Source organism: Nerophis ophidion, linkage group LG22 (genome assembly GCF_033978795.1).
Source record: "Nerophis ophidion isolate RoL-2023_Sa linkage group LG22, RoL_Noph_v1.0, whole genome shotgun sequence".
Taxonomy (NCBI): Eukaryota; Metazoa; Chordata; class Actinopteri; order Syngnathiformes; family Syngnathidae; genus Nerophis; species Nerophis ophidion.
The window spans coordinates 35,597,718-35,620,110 of NC_084632.1; the positions used below are offsets into that span (position 1 = coordinate 35,597,718).

General features: G+C 42.2%; 1 protein-coding gene across 2 annotated transcripts in view; it reads right to left on the reverse strand.

Annotated features, from left to right (window-relative positions):
- tns3.2 (tensin 3, tandem duplicate 2) overlaps positions 1-19,451 on the reverse strand; it is a 124,932-nt gene extending 105,481 nt beyond the window's left edge. For both annotated transcript variants that reach the window (XM_061883772.1, XM_061883771.1), the window contains exons 1-2: positions 19,180-19,451; positions 8,962-9,737 (exon numbers count right to left, since the gene is read on the reverse strand). In XM_061883772.1, coding sequence (XP_061739756.1) covers positions 8,962-9,559 — 598 coding nt within the window. In that variant the 5' untranslated portion in view covers positions 9,560-9,737; positions 19,180-19,451. The remainder of the gene's footprint in view (positions 1-8,961; positions 9,738-19,179) is intronic.
- Positions 19,452-22,393: the final 2,942 nt, after the last annotated feature.

Here is a 22,393-nt window from a genome sequence, read left to right on the forward strand (position 1 = left end):
TATAGCTTGGTCCAATTTGTTATATATTATAACAAAGTCCAGATTGGATTTTAACCTATTTAAAACATGTCATCAAAATTGTAAAATTAATCTTAATCAGGAAAAATTACTAATGATGTTCCAATATATATATATATTTTTTTTAAATTCAAAAAGATTCGAATTAGCTAGTTTTTCTGTTCATTTTTTGGGTTGAATTTTGAATTTTAAAGAGTCGAAATTGAAGATAAACTACCGGTATGTTTCAAAATTTAATTTTCATTTTTTTGTGTTTAATTAAGGTTTTTTTTTCATCATTTATTCTCCACAAAAAAAACTTCCTTAAAATGAAAAAAAAGGTACGACGGAATGACAGACAGAAATACCGATTTTTCTATACATATAGATTTATTTACTACAGGTAAATTGAGCAAATTGGCTATTTCTGGCAATTTATTTAAGTGTCTATCAAACTGGTAGCCCTTCGCATTAATCAGTACCCAAAAAATAACTCTTGGTTTCAAAAAGGTTGGTGGCCCCTGGTTAAAACTTACTTCTTCCCTTTTCATCCAAACAGTGTTTGCCCCCTGCTTGTTTCTTTGTCCGTTTTTACCTGTTGTTGATTTTCTTTACACAAAGCAGAGCTGAGTTGTGATAACATTGTGCGGTTCACTAGGTCTAAGCAAAGTGTAATAGCCTTTTTGACTATGGGGGTTGTTCATTTCGAATACAGGCCAAAAGTTTGGACACACCTCCTCATTCAATGTGTTTTCTTTATTTTCTTGACTATTTACATTGTAGATTGTCACTGAAGGCATCAAAATGGAGTTATGTACCTAAAAAAAAAAAAGGTGAAATAACTGAAAACATGTTTTATATTCTAGTTTCTTCAAAATAGCCACCCTTTGCTCTGATTACTGCTTTGCACACTCTTGGCATTCTCTCGATGGGCTTCAAGCACACTTGTGGAGTGAAAACCATTTCAGTTGACTACCTCTTGAAGCCCATCGAGAGAATACTAGGAGCGTGCAAAGCAGTAAACAGAGCAAAGGGTGGCTATTTTGAAGGAATTAGAATAAAAAACATGTTTTCAGGTATTTCACCTTGTTCTGTTAAGTACATACAGTAACTCCACGTGTTCAGTCATAGTTGTGATGCCTTCAGTGACAATCTGCAATGTAAATAGTCATGAAAATAAAAGAAAACACATTAAGTGAGAAGGTTTGTCAAACCTTTTGGCCTGTATTGTGTATGAGTACGGGTCAAAGTAGTGTACTACATTGATAGTGTACTTTGATAAAGTAGTGTCTACTACTAACTCAGGGGTCGGCAACCCAAAATGTTGAAAAGAGCCATATTGGACCATAGAAACAAAAAAGTAATCGGTATGGAGCGGCAAAAAAAATGTAAAGACTTGTATAAGTTTTATAATGATGGCAACACATGATGTAAGTGTCTATTTTAGCTACATTAGCCTAATATCAAAATTACTTGAAACGTCTTATATAAGTGTTATAATGAAGGCAAGCTTTAATGTAAGTGTCAATATTAGTTGAATTAGTCTACTATCAAAATGACTCTAAAAGTCCTATATAAGTGTGACAACACATTACGTAAGTGTCTATTTTAGCTACATTAGCCTAATATTAAAATTAGTTGAAACGTCTTACATAAGTATTATAATGAAGGCAAGATATGATGTAAGTATCAATATTAGTTGTATTAGCCTACTATCAAAATGACTCTAAAAGTCTTATATAAGTGTGACAACACATGATGTAAGTGTCTATTTTAGCTACATTAGCCTAATATCAAAATTACTTGAAACGTCTTATATAAGTGTTATAATAAAGGCAAGATATAATGTGTCAATATTAGTTGTATTAGCCTACCATCAAAATTACTCTAAAAGTCTTATATAAGTGTGACAACCCATGATGTAAGTGTCTATTTTAGCTACATTAGCCTAATATCAAAATTACTTGAAACGTCTTATATAAGTGTTATAATAAAGGCAAGATATAATGTAAGGGTCAATATTAGTTGTATTAGCCTACTATCAAAATGACTCTAAAAGTCCTATATAAGTGTGACAACCCATGATGTAAGTGTCTATTTTAGCTACATTAGCCTAATATCAAAATTACTTGAAACGTCTTATATAAGTGTTATAATGAAGGCAAGATATAATGTAAGTCTCAATATTAGTTGTATTTGCCTAACATTAAAATTACTCTAAAAGTCTTATATAAGTGTGACAACACATGATGTAAGTGTCTATTTTAGCTACATTAGCCTAATATCAAAATTACTTGAAAAGTCTTATATATGTGTTATAATGAAGGCAACGTATAATGTAAGTGTCTATATTAGTTGTATTAGCGTCAGGCTTGCCCCGGACAGTTTGTCTATGTTTTAGTTTTTTCCTCTGCATTTGTCTGTTTCCTATGTTTAGTATTTCCTGTCTTTTAGTTCCTGTCAAGTGCTCTTAATTTGTCAGCTTCCTGTCTTGTTCCCTGAGTGCTGTGTTCCTCCTCAGTGTGTTTGGTATTTCCTGTCGAGTGCTCTTATTTTGTCAGCTTCCTGTCTTGTTCCCTGAGTGCTGTGTTCCCCCTCAGCTGCGGCTGATTGGCATCTGGCCACACCTGTTGCCAATCAGCCGGATCCTATTTGTACTTCCTTTGTCTTGTGTCAGTTGCTGGATCATTGTATTGCATTGTCGTTGCCACATGTCACTCTTGTCGTGCTACCTGTTGTGTCATTTTGTTACAGCTACACTTTGTCCTGATCGTCGTAGCGGTAAGCTGTTTCTTTTAGCATTAGTTATTTCCAGTTTTTCCGTTTGCTATCCACTAGCTTCCATGCTAAAGTTCCTTTTTGTTTTCCTAGCTCCCAGTGCTAGCTCCCTTAGTTTGTTATTCCGCCCACGCGCGTGCTTTTTGTTTGTTCTTGTTTAGTTTTAATTAAATCATGTTTTCGAATGCTATGCCTGCCTCCGTCTCTGCATCTTGGGGTTCGACAACAAGTAACCCTGACAATTAGCCTACTATCAAAATTACTTTAAAAGCCTTATATAAATGTTACAATGAAGGCAACACATAATGTAAGTGGCTAATTAGCTATTTTAGCCTACTATCAAAATGACTGTGTGTCGCAGGCTGATGCAAATCTTCGTTGACAAAAATGTTGAAATGTAATATTTATTCTACACATTTCTACAACATTGGAAAACATTAGCAAAACTTCTCAGAGGATGAGATAACTCCTGGAAATTAATGTCTTAGAATGACCAAAGGTATAGATGTGTGTGTCCAAGTTAAATGAAACGGCAGGCTGTCTTCTTCTAATGGATTTATGACAATCTTTGCAAGCTGGGTAACGTTTGCTGTGGTCTGGAACAACCTAGCACACAAACAACTATCAGAAATGCAGCTAATATTACATACAAATAATCTGTAATGAGACATGCAAATATAAATTAAATACACAGAGGATACAAGTAAAGGATATTAAATGAGCTCAAATATAGCTAAAAATGAGGCATAATGATGCAATATGTCCATACAGCTAGCCTAAATAGCATGTTAGCATCGATTAGCTTGCAGTCATACACTGACCAAATATGTCTGATTAGCTCTCCACACAAGTCATTAACAAAGCTCACTTTTACGCATTCACGCACAGTATAAAACATTTGGTGGACGAAATGAGACAAAGGAGTGGCATAAAAACGCGTCTTACTGTGGCAGCGTCGGAGAAAGTTGTACATGGAAACAAACTGTTGAGTCACAATCCACACAACGGTGAGTTCAAGGGCTGCTGAATTTAGTAGAACAAAACAGCGCTCGCCGAATACTCTCATCAGTGAAACACAAACATATTAAATAGTGGGCTTTCTAACAATTAGGGAGGTTTGTGTCAAGTTTGTCCTCCTACAGAAACCATATTACAACAAAAAAATTGTTTTTTCACCCCATTTTTTTTTCCATTTCCATACATTTTTGAAAAAGCTGACCCCCGTTCTAACTGAATGACCAACCCAACACTGTACTAGGGTTGTACGGTATACCGGTATTAGTATAGGACCGCGATACTAATGTATCATATTCGAAACTATACCGCCTCTGAAAAGTACCGGTCCTCTGCCCACCCAACCCTTCGCACCCCTGTCGTCGTCACGTCACAACTGGTTTACGAGCAGCGGAGCATGTTCGGCAGTGCGCGATCACAGAGTACTTACAAGCAGACACAGTGTGTAAACAGAAAAGGGAGAACGGACGCATTTTGGCTTAAAAACTAATGATAAAAGTGAAGTTATAACACTGAAACGACCGCCGGAAGAGGTGCTTTAAGACATGGCTAGCTAGCTAGCGGCTAAAGTCTAGCCGCAGTCTGCCTGTTTTTTAGCTACTTTTTAATCACTAATCCTCGTCTCCATGGTGACAAATAAAGTAAGTTTCTAACAAGTATCATACCTAAACATGCTTCACTACACACCATAGCTCACCGGCGTAAAAATATAAACAAACGCCATTGGTGGATCTACACCTAACATCCACTGTAATGATACCAAGTACATTAGCGTATCTAGTCGATACTACTAAGATTGCGTCGATATTTTTTGGCATAAAAAACATCTTTTTTCGTTTTTTTTTTAATGTATATTATGTTTGCAAACTTAGGAAATAAGTCCCTGGACACATGAGAACTATGAATATGACCAATGTATGCTCCTGTAACGACTTGGTATCGGATTGATACCCAAATGTGTGGTATCATCCAAAACTAATGTAAAGCATCCAAACAACAGCAGAATGAGTGATTATTACATTATAACAAAAGTGTAAATAGAACATGTTAAAATAGAAAGTAAGCAGATATTAAAAGTTAACGAACAAGTACATTAATAATCCATTTTCTACCGCTTGTCCATAATAGTTTTGACAAAATAATACAATAGAAAATGACACAATATGTTACTGCATATGTCAGCAGACTAATTAGGAGCCTGTGTTTGTTTACTTACTACTAAAAGACAAGTTGTCTTGTATGTTCACTATTTTATTTAAGGACAAACTTGCAATGAGAAACATTTTTTTAATGTACCTTAAGATTGTTTGGTAAAATAAAGCCAATAATGCAATTTTGGTCCCCTTTATTTAGAAAAGTATCAAAATACTTTTAGTACTGGGACCGGTACACTGTACAGCAGGGGTGCCCACACTTTTTCTGCAGGCGAGCTACTTTTCAATTGACCAACTCGAGGGGATCTACCTCATTTATATATATCATTTATATTTATTTATTTATGAAAGAGACATTTTTGTAAACAAGTTAAATGTGTTTAATGATAATACAAGCATGTGTAACACATATAGATGTCTTTCTTTCACAAAGACAAGAATATAAGTTGGTGTATTACCTGATTCTGATGACTTGCATTGATTGGAATCAGACAGTAATGATGATAACGCCCACATTTTCAAATGGAGGAGAAAAAAAGTTGTCCTTTCTGTACAATACCACATGAAAGTGGTTGGTTTTTGGCATCTAATTCATCCAGCTTCCATACACTTTACAAGAAAAACATTGGCGGCAAATTCCGTAGCTTGCTTGATTGACATTCACGGCACCCGAGGGTCTTGTGAGATGACGCTGGCTGCTGCCAGTTCATTATTATGAAAAAATGACAGAGAGGAAGGCGAGAAACACTTTTTATTTCAACAGACTTTCGCGCCGTCCCTTCCGTCAAAACTCTAAAGGCCGACTGCACATTTCCTATCTTCTCAATAAAAGCCCTGCTTCATGCTGCCTGCGCTAACAAAATAAGAGTCTCAGAAAGCTGGCGTGCACAAGTGATGTGCACGCCAGCTTTCTGAGGGATCGCTTGTGCACGCCAGTTTTCCGAGACTCTGTATTTAGTTAGCGCAGGCAGCATGAAGCAGGGCTTTTATTGTGAAGATAGGAAATGTGCAGTCGGCCTTTAGAGTTTTGACGGAAGGTACGGCGCGAGAGTCTGTTGAAATAAAAAGTGTTTCTCGCCTTCCTGTCGGTCATATTTTCATAATAATGATCTTGCAGCAGCCAGCGTCATCTCACAAGACCCTCCGGTACCGTGAATGTCATTTAAGTGACGTCTTGGTGAAGATTGATGATCACTAATTTTTAGGTCTATCTTTTTTTAAAGCCTGGCTGGAGATCGACTGACACGGTCGACTGGTAGCTCGCGATCGACGTAATGGGCACCCCTGCTGTACAGTATCTAAATGCTTGAAATTAACGGGGGGGGGGGTTTCCTCAGTGAGACAGCTACTCTACTGAGACTTCTACCCCCTATTATTACCATAAAGCCTGCTTCTTTGATTGATTGATTGAAACTTTTATCAGTAGATTGCACAGTACAGTACATATTCCGTACAATTGACCACTAAATGGTAACACCCCAATACGTTTTTCAACTTTTTTAAATCGGGGACCACGTTAATCAATTCATGGTACAAATATATACTATCAGCATAATACAGCCATCCCACCACAAGTTAATCATCATAGTATGTACATTGTATTATTTACATTATTTACAATCCGGGGGGTGGGATGAGAAGCTTTGGTTGATATCAGAACTTCAGTCATCAACAATTGCATCAACAGAGAAATGGACACAGAGAACATAGTGAGTTCAGATAGCATAAGAACAAGTACAGTATATACATTAGAAGTACATTTGATTATTTACATTAGGTTATTTACAATCCGGGGAGATAGGATGTGAATGGAGGAGGGTATTAGTAAAGTGTTGTAGTTGCCTGGTTTTGAAGGAAGATAGAGATGCACTTACTTTTATACCTGTTGGGAGTGCATTCCACATTGATGTGGCATAGAAGGAGAATGAGTTAAGACCTTTGTTAGATCGGAATCTGGGTTTAACGTGGTTTGTGGAGCTCCCCCTGGTGTTGTGGTTATGGCGGTCATTTACGTTATGGAATTAGTTTGACAAGTACTTCGGTATCAGGGAGGTGTAGCGGATTTTATAGACTAGGCTCAGTGCAAGTTGGTTTCCTCTGTCCTCCACCCTGAGCCAGCCCGCTTTGGAGAAGTGGGTTGGATTGAGGTGTGATCTGGGGTGGAGGTCTAAAAGTAACCGGACTAGCTTGTTCTGGGATGTTTGGAGTCTCGATTTGAGGGTTTTTGAGGTGCCGGGGGAACCAGGAGGTGTGACGATGGATAATCCATCCATCCAACCATTTCCTACCGCTTGTCCCTTTCGGAGTCGCGGGGGGTGCTGGAGCCTATCTCAGCTGCATTCGGGCGGAAGGCGGTGTACACCCTGGACATACCCAGGACCCTTGTTTCCTGAGCATGACGTTAAAGTGCATCCGGCAGGGGAGGCTATGGGGTCCTAGGGGGTTAACCCCTTTACTACTGTTACCCCAGGTGGCCCTTGGCAAAGGCCTAGTACCTGACTGCCCCCTAGACGGGGATACGCTGAAGACCTCAATGGTGGAAGATGTTAGATTTAAAAGGCCTACTGAAACCCACTACTACCGACCACGCAGTCTGATAGTTTATCAATGATGAAATATTAACATTGCAACACATGCCAATACGGCCTTTTTAGTTTACTAAATTGCGATTTTAAATTTCCCGCGAGTTTCATGTTGAAAACGTGGCGTATGATGACACGTACGCGTGACGTCACGAGTTGGAGGGGACATATTAGCATAGCACCAAACACGGCTAAAAGTCGTCTCTGTTCATGACGGAATTACAGAGTATTTTGGACATCTGTGTTTGTGAATCATTTGCAATTTGTTCAATTAATAATGGCGACTATAAATAAGAATGCTGTTGGTGGAAAGCGGTGGATTGCAGCTGTCTTTAGCACCGAAACACAGCCGGTGTTTCTTTGTTTGTTGTGAAGCTTTAACACAGAGCGGTCAAGCGAATATGTTTCTCTACGTCAACCAGCATGTTTTTGGATGAGAAAATTGTAATATTAAGTCCGACCGGAGAAATCAGTGGATTATGGGACTTCCTCCTGCAGCTGTCAAAAAGGCAGTTGTGATCTTGGCTCCTCCATTGGCTTCTCTGAGAGACACTGGCGTTCACCGCAGCCATCCGACGTTCAGGTATGTTTTTAGAATCTCACTAAAACACTATTAAAACAATAAGCAGACAAGGAATCTTCCAGAATTATCCTAGTAAATGTGTCTAATTACATCTGGAATGCTCACATTTTTTTTTTCTAGTCCTTCACTATCAATATCCTAATTCACGAATCTTTCATCCTCGCTCAAATTAATGGGGAAATTGTCGCTTTCTCGGTCCGAATCGCTCTTACTGCTGGTGGCTCTCATTATAAACAATGTGAATATGTGTGGAGACCTGCAACTCATGACGTCACGCGCACATACTTCCGGAAAAGGCAGGGCTTTTCTATTAGCGACCGAAAGTTGCAAACTTTATCGTCGATGTTCTCTACTAAATCCTTTCAGCAAAAATATGGCGATATCGCGAAATGATCGAGTATGACACATAGAATGGACCTGCAATTCCCTTTTAAATAAGAACATCTCATTTCAGTAGGCCTTTAAGAACTACCACAATGGCGGTTGAAGGCTGCAGCAGAAAAGGGTCCCCAGTCGTCCTGGACTCCATGCCCCTGGACCCTGACCCGATTCTGTCAAGGATCGTGTGGTGACTGTCTGTGCACCAGTCTCCCCACGTTAAACAAAGTCACGCACAGGCATCCTCCATAAAGGGATACCCTCCTACCAGGAGGATCGTCATACTCGTTCGAGTGACACCCTGGACCAGTCGCCACCTCATCCCAGGGCCAACACAGATAGACAGACAACATTCACACTCTAGTGCCAATTCAGTGTTGCCAATCCACCTATCCCCAGGTGCATGTCTTTGGTAATGTGAGGAAGCCGGAGTACCTGGAAGGGAACCCACGCATTAAAATTTTAAAGGTCTTACCAGTCACATGAGTATTTCCTTTATCACTGAGGCATCCGCTGTTGAGGGAGGTGGATCGGGACAGGCGGTCCGAGCCAGGAAGAGCAGGAATAAAAGTAGGGTCCAAATCTAGAATCAGTTGGTTCAGTTGTTCTATGGAGTCATCAATGTCTGTCGATAATGAGGCTAACTCATCCTCTCGACTGGCATGTGTGGTATAAGTTGAGTCTAACGCATCCGTGCACTTGTGTCCATGGTTCAGCAGACCTCCATGATCTTGGCTGCTGATCCCTCCGGTCGGTGTCTGAGGAGACGGTAAAGGTGACGCCTCGTCTGAGCCATATTCTCCATTGAATGCCAAGCTATTATCAGTTTTCATTCGCCGCTGAACCGAGGTGTGAGTGAAGTTGTCAACACCAGCTGATGTCCTGGGCTCGTTGCCAGACAAGGTGTTGTAGGAAAAGGAAGAACTATTGCCTGAAAAAGACAAAGAAGCTGCCACACTATCTCTTCCATTTTCATCTTCCAGGATGTCAGTCTCCCTTTCCTTGGAGAAAGCCTCTCCATTTCCAGACATCCCCTTCTTTGTTTCATCGGATGACGACTCCAGCTCAGTCATGCCCCCAAGAAGTCCTGTTGCCAGCTCGCCTGGTTGTGTGTTGTGCTGGTAGTCAAGGCCTGAATTACTTGGATTACTACTGGAAGATGGACTCGTTCACTGCAGCTGGGTTCTTGAAGAGTCTTCCTCATAATTGGTCCCCCTCATCCTCTTCTGAGCACGGGCCGTCGGTGTTCAACTGTGAAGACATAATAACTGTGCTTAGTTTGTGGCTGCGGCAGGCGTACCTTCGTAAACCTCAAAGAATGTACTAGCATCCATCCATTTTCCTACCGCTTGTCCCTTTTGGGGTCGCGGGGGGTGCTGGAGCTTATCTCAGCTGCATTCGGGCGGGAGGCAGGGTACACCCTGGACAAGTCGCCAGCTCATCACAGGGCCAACACAGATAGACAGACAACATTCACACTCACATTCACACACTAGGGCCAACTTAGAGTTACCAATCAACCTATCCCCAGGTGCATGTTTTTTGGCGGGGGGAGGAAGCCTGAGTACCCGGAGGGAACCCATGCAGTCACGGGGAGAACATTCAAACTCCACGCAGAAAGATCCCGAGCCCAAGATTGAACCCAGGACTACTCAAGACCTTCGTATTGTGAGGTATATGCACTAACCCCTGTTCCACTGTGCTACCCTACGTTGCCCAATTGAGAGATAAGTGTGCACGGTGGGACAAAGGTTAATGCACGTGCCTCGCAATACAATGGTCCTGAGCAGTCCTGGGTTCAATCCCGTGCTCAGGATCTTTCTGTGTGGAGTTTGTATGTTCTCCCCGTGACTGCGTGGGTTCCCTCCGGGTACTTCGGCTTCCTCTCCCTGGGAATAGATTGCTTGGCAACACTAAATCGGCCCAAGTGTGTGAATGTAAGTGTGAATGTTGTCTGTCTATCTGTGTTGGCCCTGGGATGAGGTGGCGATTTGTCCAGGGTGTACGCCGCCTTCCACCCGAATGCGGCTGAGATAGGCTCCAGCACCCCCCAAGACCCCGAAAGGGACAAGCGGTAGAAAAAAGATGGATGGATGGAAGGTTCACACCCTGCTCGGAGGGGTGGCAGTAAGGGAAGATCGATACACCATGCAAAGCTGCTACAAGTGGTCTGTGTTAAATGGCGCTTTGGTATACTTGGAATGACAATGGTGCCACGACCCGGATGAAAGTGAGTGAGTTTTATTAGGGTGATGAGTGGAACAGTGGCCAGCCAGGGTGGCTGCACCAGGTGTACGTTCGTAAACTTCACAAACTTCAGTGCGCTGGCACCCTGAACTCCATTGTAAAAGTTAAGTTAAAGTTAAGTTAAAGTACCAATGATTTTTACACACACACTAGGTGTGGTGAAATGTGTCCTCTGCATTTGACCCATCCCCTTGTTCACCCCCTGGGAGGTGAAGGGAGCAGTGGGCAGCAGCTGTTCTGCGCCCAGGAAGCATTTTTGGTGATTTAACCCCCAATTCCAACCCTTGATGTTGAGTGCCAAGCAGGGATGTAAATGGGTTCCATTTTTATAGTCTTTGGTATGACTCGGCCGGGGTTTGAACTCACAACCTACCCATCTCAGGGCGGGCGCTCTAACCACTAGTGCCTGGGGCACTAATTCACCCCCATACCATCACAGATGCTGGCTTTTGAACTGTGTGCCTATAAGTCCGGGTGGTTCTTTTCATCTTTGATCCCCAGGACACCATGTCCACAGTTTCTAAAAAACAATTTGAAATATGGACTCGTCAGACCACAGAACACTTTTCCACTTTGCATCAGTCCATCTTAGATGAGCTCAGGCCAGTTTCTGGGTGTTGTTGATAAATTGCTTTGGCTTTGCATAGGAGAGTTGTAGCTTGTAGTGATGAACTGTAGTTAATGACAGTGGTTTTCTGAGGCGTTCCTGAGCCCATGTGGTGATATCCTTTACACACTGATGTCAGTTTTTGATGCAGTACCGCTTGAGTGTTCGAAGGTCACAGTGATTTCTCTATATTCTCTGGACCTTTTAATGATATTACGCGGCATAGCTCAGTTGGTAGAGTGGCCGTGTCAGCAACTTGAGGGTTGCAGGTTCGATTCCCGCTTGTGCCATCCTAGTTACTGCCGTTGTGTCCTTGGGCAAGACACTTTACCCACCTGCTCCCAGTGCCACCCACACTGGTTTAAATGTAACTTAGATATTGGGTGTCACTATGTAAAGCGCTATATAAATATAATTCACTTCACTTCACTTCACGCATCATAGATGGTGAAATCCCTAAATTCCTTGCGGTAGTTCGTTGAGAAATGTTGTTCTTAAACTGTTCGACAATTTGCTCACGCATTTGTTCACAAAGTGGTGACCCTCGCCTCATCCTTGTCATGGAAGCGGCATAGCTCAGTTGGTAGAGTGGCCGTGCCAGCAACTTGAGGGTTGCAGGTTCGATTCCCGCTTGTGCCATCCTAGTTACTGCCGTTGTGTCCTTGGGCAAGACACTTTACCCACCTGCTCCCAGTGCCACCCACACTGGTTTAAATGTGACTTAGATATTGGGTGTCACTATGTAAAGCGCTTTGAGTCACTTGAGAAAAGCGCTATATAAATATAATTCACTTCACTTTTACACCCAATCATGGCACCCACCGGTTCCCAATTAGCCTGTTCACTTGTGGGATGTTCCAAATTAAGTATTTGTTGAGCATTCCTCAACCTTCTCAGTCTTTTTTGCCACGTATGTCAGCTTTTTTTTAAAACATGTCGCAGGCATCAAATTCCAAATGAGCTAATATTTGCAAAAAATAACAAAGTTTACTAGTTTGAACGTTAAGTATCTTGCCTTTGCAGTCTATTCAATTGAATATAGGTTGAAAAGGATTAGCAAACCATTGTATTCTGTTTTGTATTTACGAATTAGACCGCATGCCATCTTCCCTGCTTTTGGGTTTTGTCCAAATAAACATTGGACCGTTGCCATCTCCCCTGACACCCTTCCTGAAGAAGTGTACAGTACTAGGCTGTCTCCGTGTGTGTTTTTGTAAGTGGGCATGTGACGCAGAGAACATGTCTGTCAGACAAGTCTGCCTGAGGTCATAAGGGACTGATTGCTCAGGCCTACAGAGAACACAAGTCAAGCATTCTCATTCACCCTTACCGTTATACTTTAACAGACCACACAATACACTACTTGTCAGAGGCATGCTGGTAAGCAAAGTAATTGAGCAAGTTCATGAAAATAGGTTGCATTTACAGTTTTTCTTTTTCTTCTTCTTAATTTACACAGGGTCAAAAAAGAAAAAAATATATACATCCATACACAAACCCCGTTTCCATATGAGTTGGGAAATTGTGTTAGATGTGATTCGCAAATCATTGTCAACCCATATTCAATTGAACACACTACAAAGATAAGATAAATACTGATCAAGTTGAGGAATGCTCATCAAACACTTATTTGGAACATCCCACAGGTGTGCAGGCTAATTGGGAACAGGTGGGTGCCATGATTGGGTATAAAAACAGCTTCCCAAAAAAATGCTCCGTCTTTCACAAGAAAGGATGGGGCGAGGTACACCCCTTTGTCCACAACTGCGTGAGCAAGTAGTCAAACAGTTTAAGAACAACGATTCTCAAAGTACATTTGCAAGAAATTTAGGGATTTCAACATCTACGGTCCATAATATCATCAAAAGGTTCAGAGAATCTGGAGAAATCACTCCACGTGAGCGGCATGGCCGGAAACCAACATTGAATGATCCCTCAGACGGCACTGTATCAAAAACCGACATCAATCTCTAAAGGATATCACCACATGGGCTCAGGAACACTTCAGAAAACCACAGTCACTAAATACAGTTGGTCGCTACATCTGTAAGTGCAAGTTAAAGCTCTACTATGCAAAACAAAAGCCATTTATCAACCACATCCAGAAAATGGATGTTGTTGATGTGTTGTTGTTGATGTTGACCACAGATGTGGTCCTCTCCAAGGTTTCTCATTGTCCCGTTGGGTTGAGTTTTTCCTTGTCCTGATGTGGGATCTGAACCGAGGATGTCGTTGTGGTTTGTGCAGACCTTTGAGACACTCGTGATTTAGGGCTGTATGGACTGCCTCAGAAAGAGTTTATACATTGACATTAGTTGGCATTTTATGTATAAAATTGAAATTGTGTCATTATTTGTTTTATGAGCCTAAAATATATACGACTCATGTACACCATGAATTGATTAACGTGGACCCCGACTAAACTTCGGGTGTTACCATTCAGTGGTCAATTGTACGGAATATGTAGTGTACTGTGCAATCTACTAATAAAAGTTTCAATCAATCAATCAATCAACACTTCTGATCAGAGTGCATCCACACATGCAGTGCATACCAGGACTATAGGAGCACATAGAGGAAATAAATACCAGACATGCATGGTAAGATCACATAACAGGTCTCACCCATTCAGGTGTGCCGACAAACTGCGGTAAACTTTCAAAACTTAAATAGGAACAAGACGGAAATCAGTTTATTTGACTCAACAGTCTAACACAGGGGTAGGGAACCTATGGCTCGCGAGCCAGATGTGGCCCTTTTGATGACTGCATCCGGCTCTCGGATAAATCTGAGCTGTCATTGCTGAACACGATAAGTAATGAATAAATCCACTTGTAATCACAGTGTTAAAAATAATGTTCAAAATATAAAACATTCTCATGCATTTTTAATCCAACCGTCCGTTTTCTACCACAACTGTTCAAAAAGTTGCGTTTATGGTAAGAAGTTATTTATTATTAGTTAGTGTGGGGCTTGCCCTCCTGGGGGTTCTTCAGACCACCAAGCACCGACATGAGAGCCTGGTTCAGGGTTACAATATTGTTTAGCTCCAGCCTATCTTGCCGATTGTATTGTACCATATGTCCCGGCAAGAAATCTGCGTTCAAAAGACTCCGGCTTATTAGTGATTCCTAGAGCCCAAAAAAAGTCTGCGGGCTATAGAGCGTTTTCCGTTCTGGCTCCAGTACTCTGGAATGCCCTCCCGGTAACAGTTCGAGATGCTACCTCAGTAGAAGCATTTAAGTCTCACCTTAAAACTCATCTGTATACTCTAGCCTTTAAATAGACCTCCTTTTTAGACCAGTTGATCTGCCGCATCTTTTCTTTCTCCTATGTGTCCCCCTCCCTTGTGGAGGGGGTCCGGTCCGATGACCATGGATGAAGTACTGGCTGTCCAGAGTCGAGACCCAGGATGGACCGCTCGTCGGGACCCAGGATGGACCGCTCGCCTGTATCGGTTGGGGACATCTCTACGCTGCTGATCCGACTCCGCTTGAGATGGTCTCCTGTGGACAGGACTCTTGCTGCTCTCTTGGATCCGCTTGAACTGAACTCTCGCGGCTGTGTTGGAGCCACTATGGATTAAACTTTCACAGTATCATGTTAGACCCGCTCAACATCCATTGCTTTCGGTCCCCTAGAGGGGGGGGGGGTTGCCCACATCTGAGGTCCTCTCCAAGGTTTCTCATAGTCAGCATTGTCACTGGCGTCCCACTGGATGTGAATTCTCCCTGCCCACTGGGTGTGAGTTTTCCTTGCCCTTTTGTGGGTTCTTCCGAAGATGTTGTAGTCGTAATGATTTGTGCAGTCCTTTGAGACATTTGTGATTTGGGGCTATATAAATAAACATTGATTGATTGATTGATTTTATTTTTCAATAAGTCTCTCAGTTTCTTTCCAGCAATTGTATTTTTCTCTTTTGTTCTCGCTCGCACTCTGGCTCCAGCCCCAACCCCGTCCCTCCTCCTGGCTGCTGCTTATAACAGAGTGACAGGTGATTAGATAACATGGCCCAGGTGGGCCATTTACGCACCTTTCGCTTATTTCGAGGCCGGTCCTGGCACACCCTAGTTTGCTGCAGGCCCGCAGGCTACGCCCCCTCCACAGTTAGCTTGATAACATTATTACAAAGAATAAGAGACCTATTATACTCTAGAAATGTTGGTCTTACTTAAAAATGCACGCGTTTAGTTGTGTTCAGTGTTAAAAAAAAAAATATGGCTCTTACGGAAATACATTTTAAAATATTTGGCTTTTTGGCTTTCTCGGCCAAAAAGGTTCCCGACCCCTGGTCTAACAGAATGCTCCCCCCAGTGACCGGGACCCCCTGATGCCTTATTTGAAAACCAACAGTCACAAATCTTGGTTTTAAGTTCGACGGTGATTTTAAATTGGAGCAGCAGGTTAACTCTGCTTTAAGATTGAGTTTTTAATCATCTAAGACTTTTAGCAAAAATTAAATCAATTTTATCTTTCAATGACATTGAGCATGCTTTTATTTCATCACGTTTGGACTACTGCAACTCCCTCTACGTTGGAATGAACCAGGCCTCGATCGCTCCATTGCAGTTAGTCCAAAATCCTGCTGTTCACCTTTTAACTGGCACTAAAAAAACATGAATACATGACCCCCATTTTAGCATTCTTCTTTACTGGCTCCCATTTTAGAATTCACTTAAAAATATTGTCGTTTGTCTTTAAATCCCTTAACGGATTAGCGCCACAATATATGTCAGACCTTTTCAAAAAAGCCCCACAAGTTAAAAAGGTAATTTACCAATGATAGTCACACACACACTAAGTGTGGCGAAATTATTCTCTGCATTTGACCTATTGCCTTGTTCACCCCCCTGGGAGGTGAGGGGAGCAGTGAGCAGCAGCAGTGGCCGCGCCCGGGAATCATTTTTGGTGATTTAACCCCCAATTACTACCCTTGATGCTGAGTGCCAAGCAGGGAGGTAATGGGTCCCATTTTTATAGTCTTTGGTATGACTCGGCCGGGGTTTGGACTCACTACCTACCAATCTCAGTGGGGACACCCTAACCCAGGGGTAGGGAACCTATGGCTCGGGAGCCAGATGTGGCTCTTTTGATGACTGCATCTGGCTCTCGGATAAATCTGAGCTGGCATTGCTTAACACGATAAGTAATGAATAATTCCACTTGTGATCATAGTGTTAAAAATATAAAACATTCTCATGCATTTTTAATCCATCCATCCATTTCCCACCGCATTTGTTCAAAAAGTTGCATTAATGGTAAGAAGTTATTTATTTATTAATGGTTAGTGTGGGTCTTGCCCTCCTGGGGGTTCTTCAGACCACCAAGCACCGGCATGAGAGCCTGTTTCAGGGTTACAATATTGTTTTATTTTTCAATAAGTCTCTCGGTTGCTTTCCAGCAATTGTCTTTTTCTCTTTCGTTTTCGCTCGCGCTCTGGCTCCAGCCCCAACCCCGTCTCTCCTCCTAGCTGCTGCTTATAACAGAGCGACAGGTGATTAGATAACAAGGCCCAGGTAGGCCATTTACGCACCTGTCGCTTATTCAGAGGCCGGTCCTGCCACACCCCAGTTCACTGCAGGCCGGCAGGCCACGCCCCCTCCACAGTTAAGTTCAGAATAACAATGTTATTACAAAGAATAAGAGACCTATTATACTCTAGAAATGTTGGTCTTACTTAAAAATGCACGCATTTATTTGTGTTTAGTGTTAAAAAAAATATTATATGGCTCTTACGGAAATACATTTTAAAATATTTGGCCTCGTGGCTCTCTCAGCCAAAAAGGTTCCCGACCCCTGCCCTAACCACTTGGCGTTTTTGGCTGTGGCTTCCAATCTTTGGAACAATATCTTTCTTGCTTTTCGGACTCCCTCTCTAATGAGTTTTAAATCACGTCTTAAAACCTATTTTTACTCTTTGGGTTTTAAATCAGCATTCGAGTTGAGAGATTTTAGTCCATTTTATTTTATCTGATGTATTTTATGAATTTATAATTTTTACAGTTTAATGTTTGGTAACACTTTAGTATGGGGAACACATATTCACTATTAATTAGCATACTTGCCAACCCTCCCGATTTTCAGTGCCCCTCCCGAAAATCTCCCGGGGCAACCATTCTGGATGAAATGGTCTGTTAGAAGCCCAGAAACTCACTGACCTTTTATACACACACATTAATTACAAACAAACATGTCACAGGTGAGGATTGGAACCTTGATGAGCCATTCAAGCCTGTTTGTGTCAACTTTTGAGCATGTTATCAGATCAAAGTCAATTTAGATCCGGGTCATTTGGGTACTTTCTTTTGTCATTTTGATTTAAAAAGAGTAAACAGAGTTGTTTGCCAATAAATAGCTTGACACAACCATTAAGCGTGAGTGGAAGAACATTTTTTGTTGCAAATAAACATTAACTTTAGAATTTGATGCCAGCAACACGTGACAAAGAAGTTGGGAAAGTTGGCAATAAATACTAATAAAGTTGATGAATGGTCAACAAACACTTATTTGGAACATCCCACAGGTGTGCAGGCTAATTGGGAACAGGTGGGTGCCATGATTGGGTATAAAAACAGCTTCCCAAAAAATGCTCAGTCTTTCACAAGAAAGGATGGGGCGAGGTACACCCCTTTGTCCACAACTGCGTGAGCAAATAGTCAAATAGTTTAAGAACAATGATTCTCAAAGTGCAATTGCAAGACATTTAGGGATTTCAACATCTACGGTCCATAATATCATCAAAAGGTTCAGAGAATCTGGAGAAATCACTCAACATAAGCGCAATGGCCGGAAACCAACATTGAATGACCGACATCAATCTCTAAATTATATCACCACATGGGCTCAGGAACATTTCAGAAAACCACTGTCACTAAATACAGTTAATTGCCACATCTGTAAGTGCAAGTTAAAGCTCTACTATGCAAAGCGGAGGCCATTTATCAACAACATCCAGAAACGCCGCCGGCTTCTCTGGGCCTGAGATCATCTAAGATGAACTAGTGCAAAGTGGAAAAGTGTTCTGTGGTTTGACGAGTCCACATTTGAAATTGTTTTTGGAAATATTCGACATCGTGTCAGCCGGACCAAAGGGGATGCAAACCAGCCAGACTGTTATCGATGCAAAGTTCAAAAGCCAGCATCTGTGATGGTACGGGGGTGCATTAATGCCCAAGGCATGGGTAACTTGTACATCTGTGAAGGCACCATTAATGCTGAAAGGTAAAAACAGGTTTTGGAACAACATATGCTGCCATCTAATCATGGACGCCCCTGCTTATTTCAACAAGACACATTCAGCACGTGTTACAACAGCGTGGCTTCGTAAAAAAAAAGAGTACAGGTACTTTCCTGGTCCGCCTGCAGTCCAGACCTGTCCCTCATCAACAATGTGTGGCGCATTATGAAGCGTAAAATACGACAGCGGAGACCCCAGACTGTTGAACGACTGAAGCTCTACATAAAACAAGAATGAGAAAGGATTCCACTTTCAAAGCTTCAACAATTAGTTTCCTTAGTTCCCAAACGTTTATTGAGTGTTGTTAAAAGAAAAGGTGATGTAACACAGTGGTGAACATGCCCTTTCCCAACTACTTTGGCACGTGTTGCAGCCATGAAATACTAAGTTAATTATTATTTGCAAAAAAAGAAAATAAAATTAAGTTTGTGAGTTTGAACATCAAATATCTTGTCTTTGTAGTGCATTCAATTGAATATGGGTTGAAAAGGATTTGCAAATCATTGTATTCCTTTTATATTTACATCTAACACAATTTCCCAACTCATATGGAAACGGGGTTTTTAGAATAAATCAAGAGTATAAATCCCAGCGTACTCTACCTGTCGTCAGTAGAAAACTTCCACCTTTTCCATTTTCAAGCTGTCAAGCAGGAAGGAAAGAGACTCAGGGACAAGAAATAAAAAAAAAAAAAAAAGGAAGCAACAGAAAGGGAGATAGAACAAATCCGACAAGCTCTATTTCCTCTTCGGCTATCGCTTTTCAGACCGTCACACGCAGAAAAAGAAACAAGTGACTTCGAAGGTGTTACCAGTCCCTTCCGTCCGTCTCTTCCCCTCCCACATCCCTGCTGGAACCGCTTTCTACCTCAACGAATCCCCGCCTTCCCCACAACCACTGTTTTGAAACAGGCCCGCTTAGCCGTGCCCCCCCCCAGCCCCCGTGCATCCTGTCCCAGAGGTATCTGCCCAGCACCCGTGCATGTGCCGTGTCGGAGAGGAAGAGCAAGGTCGAGGGGGGGGGGGGGTCACCATCCACATCGTCACATTCTCAATCAAGTAGAAGACAGCGCCTAAAGTGCACTTACGTGTCAGTAAAAGGAAAAAAAAAAAAAAACCAGCATGCGCCAGGGCCTTCAACTGCACAAATATGGAAAGGGGGAATGTAAACACGGGGGCGGGCTCAGAAGTGTCCTGTGTACAGAAAGGGGGAGGGGGAGAGTCGCCGACAAATTTGCAACCTGCAACTTGAACCTGAAAAGCACAAAAAGACAGCCGGAATTTGGGAGACACAATCCAAATAAAGTCTCATGCTATGTCTACACTAAGCCGGATAACCCATCCATCCATTTTTCTACCGCTTACTCCCTTTGGGGTGGCGGGGGGGCGCTGGTGTCTATCTCAGCTACAAACGGGCGGAAGGCAGTGTACACCCTGGACAAGTCACCACTCATCGCAGTTTGAGCCGGTTAACCACTTAAATAAATAATTATTTAGCCTAAGCCGCGTTTCAGCCACACTAAACTATCGTTTAAGACAGACCTGGGCAAATTAATTTTGAACGTGGCCCGCCGGACATTCCCAAATAATTTTTTTAGATCTTTAAAGACTTTAAGGTTTTACTACTTACGTATAAAATACTACACGGTCTAGCTCCAGCCTATCTTGCCGATTGTATTGTACCATATGTCCCGGCAAGAAATCTGCGTTCAAAAGACTCCGGCTTATTAGTGATTCCTAGAGCCCCAAAAAAGTCTGCGGGCTATAGAGCGTTTTCCGTTCGGGCTCCAGTACTCTGGAATGCCCTCCCGGTAACAGTTCGAGATGCTACCTCAGTAGAAGCATTTAAGTCTCACCTTAAAACTCATCTGTATACTCTAGCCTTTAAATAGACCTCCTTTTTAGACCAGTTGATCTGCCGCTTCTTTTCTTTCTCCTATGTCCCCCCCTCCTTGTGGAGGGGGTCCGGTCCGATGACCATGGATGAAGTACTGGCTGTCCAGAGTCGAGACCCAGGATGGACCGCTCGTCGGGACCCAGGATGGACCGCTCGCCTGTATCGGTTGGGGACATCTCTACGCTGCTGATCCGCTTGAGATGGTTTCCTGTGGACGGGACTCTCGCTGCTGTCTTGGATCCGCTTGAACTGAACTCTCGCGGCTGTGTTGGAGCCACTATGGATTGAACTTTCACAGTATCATGTTAGACCCGCTCGACATCCATTGCTTTCGGTCCCCTAGAGGGCGGGGGGGTTGCCCACATCTGAGGTCCTCGCCAAGGTTTCTCATAGTCAGCATTGTCACTGGTGTCCCACTGGATGTGAATTCTCCCTGCCCACTGGGTGTGAGTTTTCCTTGCCCTTTTGTGGGTTCTTCCGAGGATGTTGTAGTCGTAATGATTTGTGCAGTCCTTTGAGACATTTGTGATTTGGGGCTATATAAATAAACATTGATTGATTGATTGATTGATTGAAAGGCCTACTGAAACCCACTACTACGCAGTCTGATAGTTTATACATCAATGATGAAATATTAACATTGCAACACATGCCAATACGGCCTTTTTAGTTTACTAAATGGCAATTTTAAATTTCCCGCGGAGTTTCTTGTTGAAAACGTCGCGGAATGTGTTTTTGACATCTCGGGTTGTAGCGGACCTATTAGCCCAGCACCAAACACGGCTAAAAGTCGTCTCTTTTCATCGCATAATTACACAGTAATTTGGACATCTGTGTTGCTGAATTTTCTGCAATTTGTTCAATTAATAATGGAGACTATAAAGAATAATGCTGTTGGTGGAAAGCTGCCTTTAGCACCGAAACACAGCCGGTGTTTCTTTGTTTGTTGTGACGCTTTAACACAGAGCGGTCAAGCGAACGTGTTTCTCTACGTCAACCAGCATGTTTTTGGATGGGAAAATTGTGATACTAAGTCGGCTCTTACCGGAGACTTCAGTGGATTATGCAACCTCCTCGTGCAGCTCAAAAAGGCAGCTGTGATTTTGGCTCCTCGGCTTCTCTCAGAGACACTGGCGTTCACCGCAGCCATCCGAATTTCAGGTATGACTTTACAATCTCACTAAAACACTATTAAAACAATAAGCAGATAAGGGATCTTCCAGAATTATCCTAGTAAATGTGTCTAATTACATCTGAAACGGTCCCACTGCCGCCGCATGGAGCCATCACTTTTTATTTTTCTTTTTATTTTTTTGTGCTTCACTCTAACTTTCCTCATCCACAAATCTTTCATCCTCGCTCAAATTAATGGGGAAATTGGCGCTTTCTCGGTCCGAATAGCTCTTGCTGCTGGAGGCTATGATTATAAACAATGTGAGGAGCCCTACAGCCCGTGACGTCACGCGCACATCGTCTGCTACTTCCGGTACAGGCAAGGCTTTTTTATTAGCGACCAAAAGTTGCAAACTTTATTGTCGATGTTCTCTACTAAATCCTTTCAGCAAAAATATGGCAATATTGTGAAATGATCAAGTATGACACATAGAATGGACCTGCTATCCCCGTTTAAATAAGAAAATCTCATTTCAGTAGGCCTTTAAGATGGAAAATGTAGCTGTCATTATGTGCATTGAGGTTTTTTAACGACCGTAAGTCTTGAACTTTACAAAGTATTTCAATGGTTGGAATCTGCGCTTTTGGATGATATACTAGGTTACCATGGTAATCTAATTAGTCTCTAAGGTAATCTAATTAGTTACGATGGTCATCTAATTAGTTACTATGGTCATCTAATTAGTTACAATGGTCATCTAAGTAGTTACTATGGTTATCTAATTAGTTACGATGGTCATCTAATTA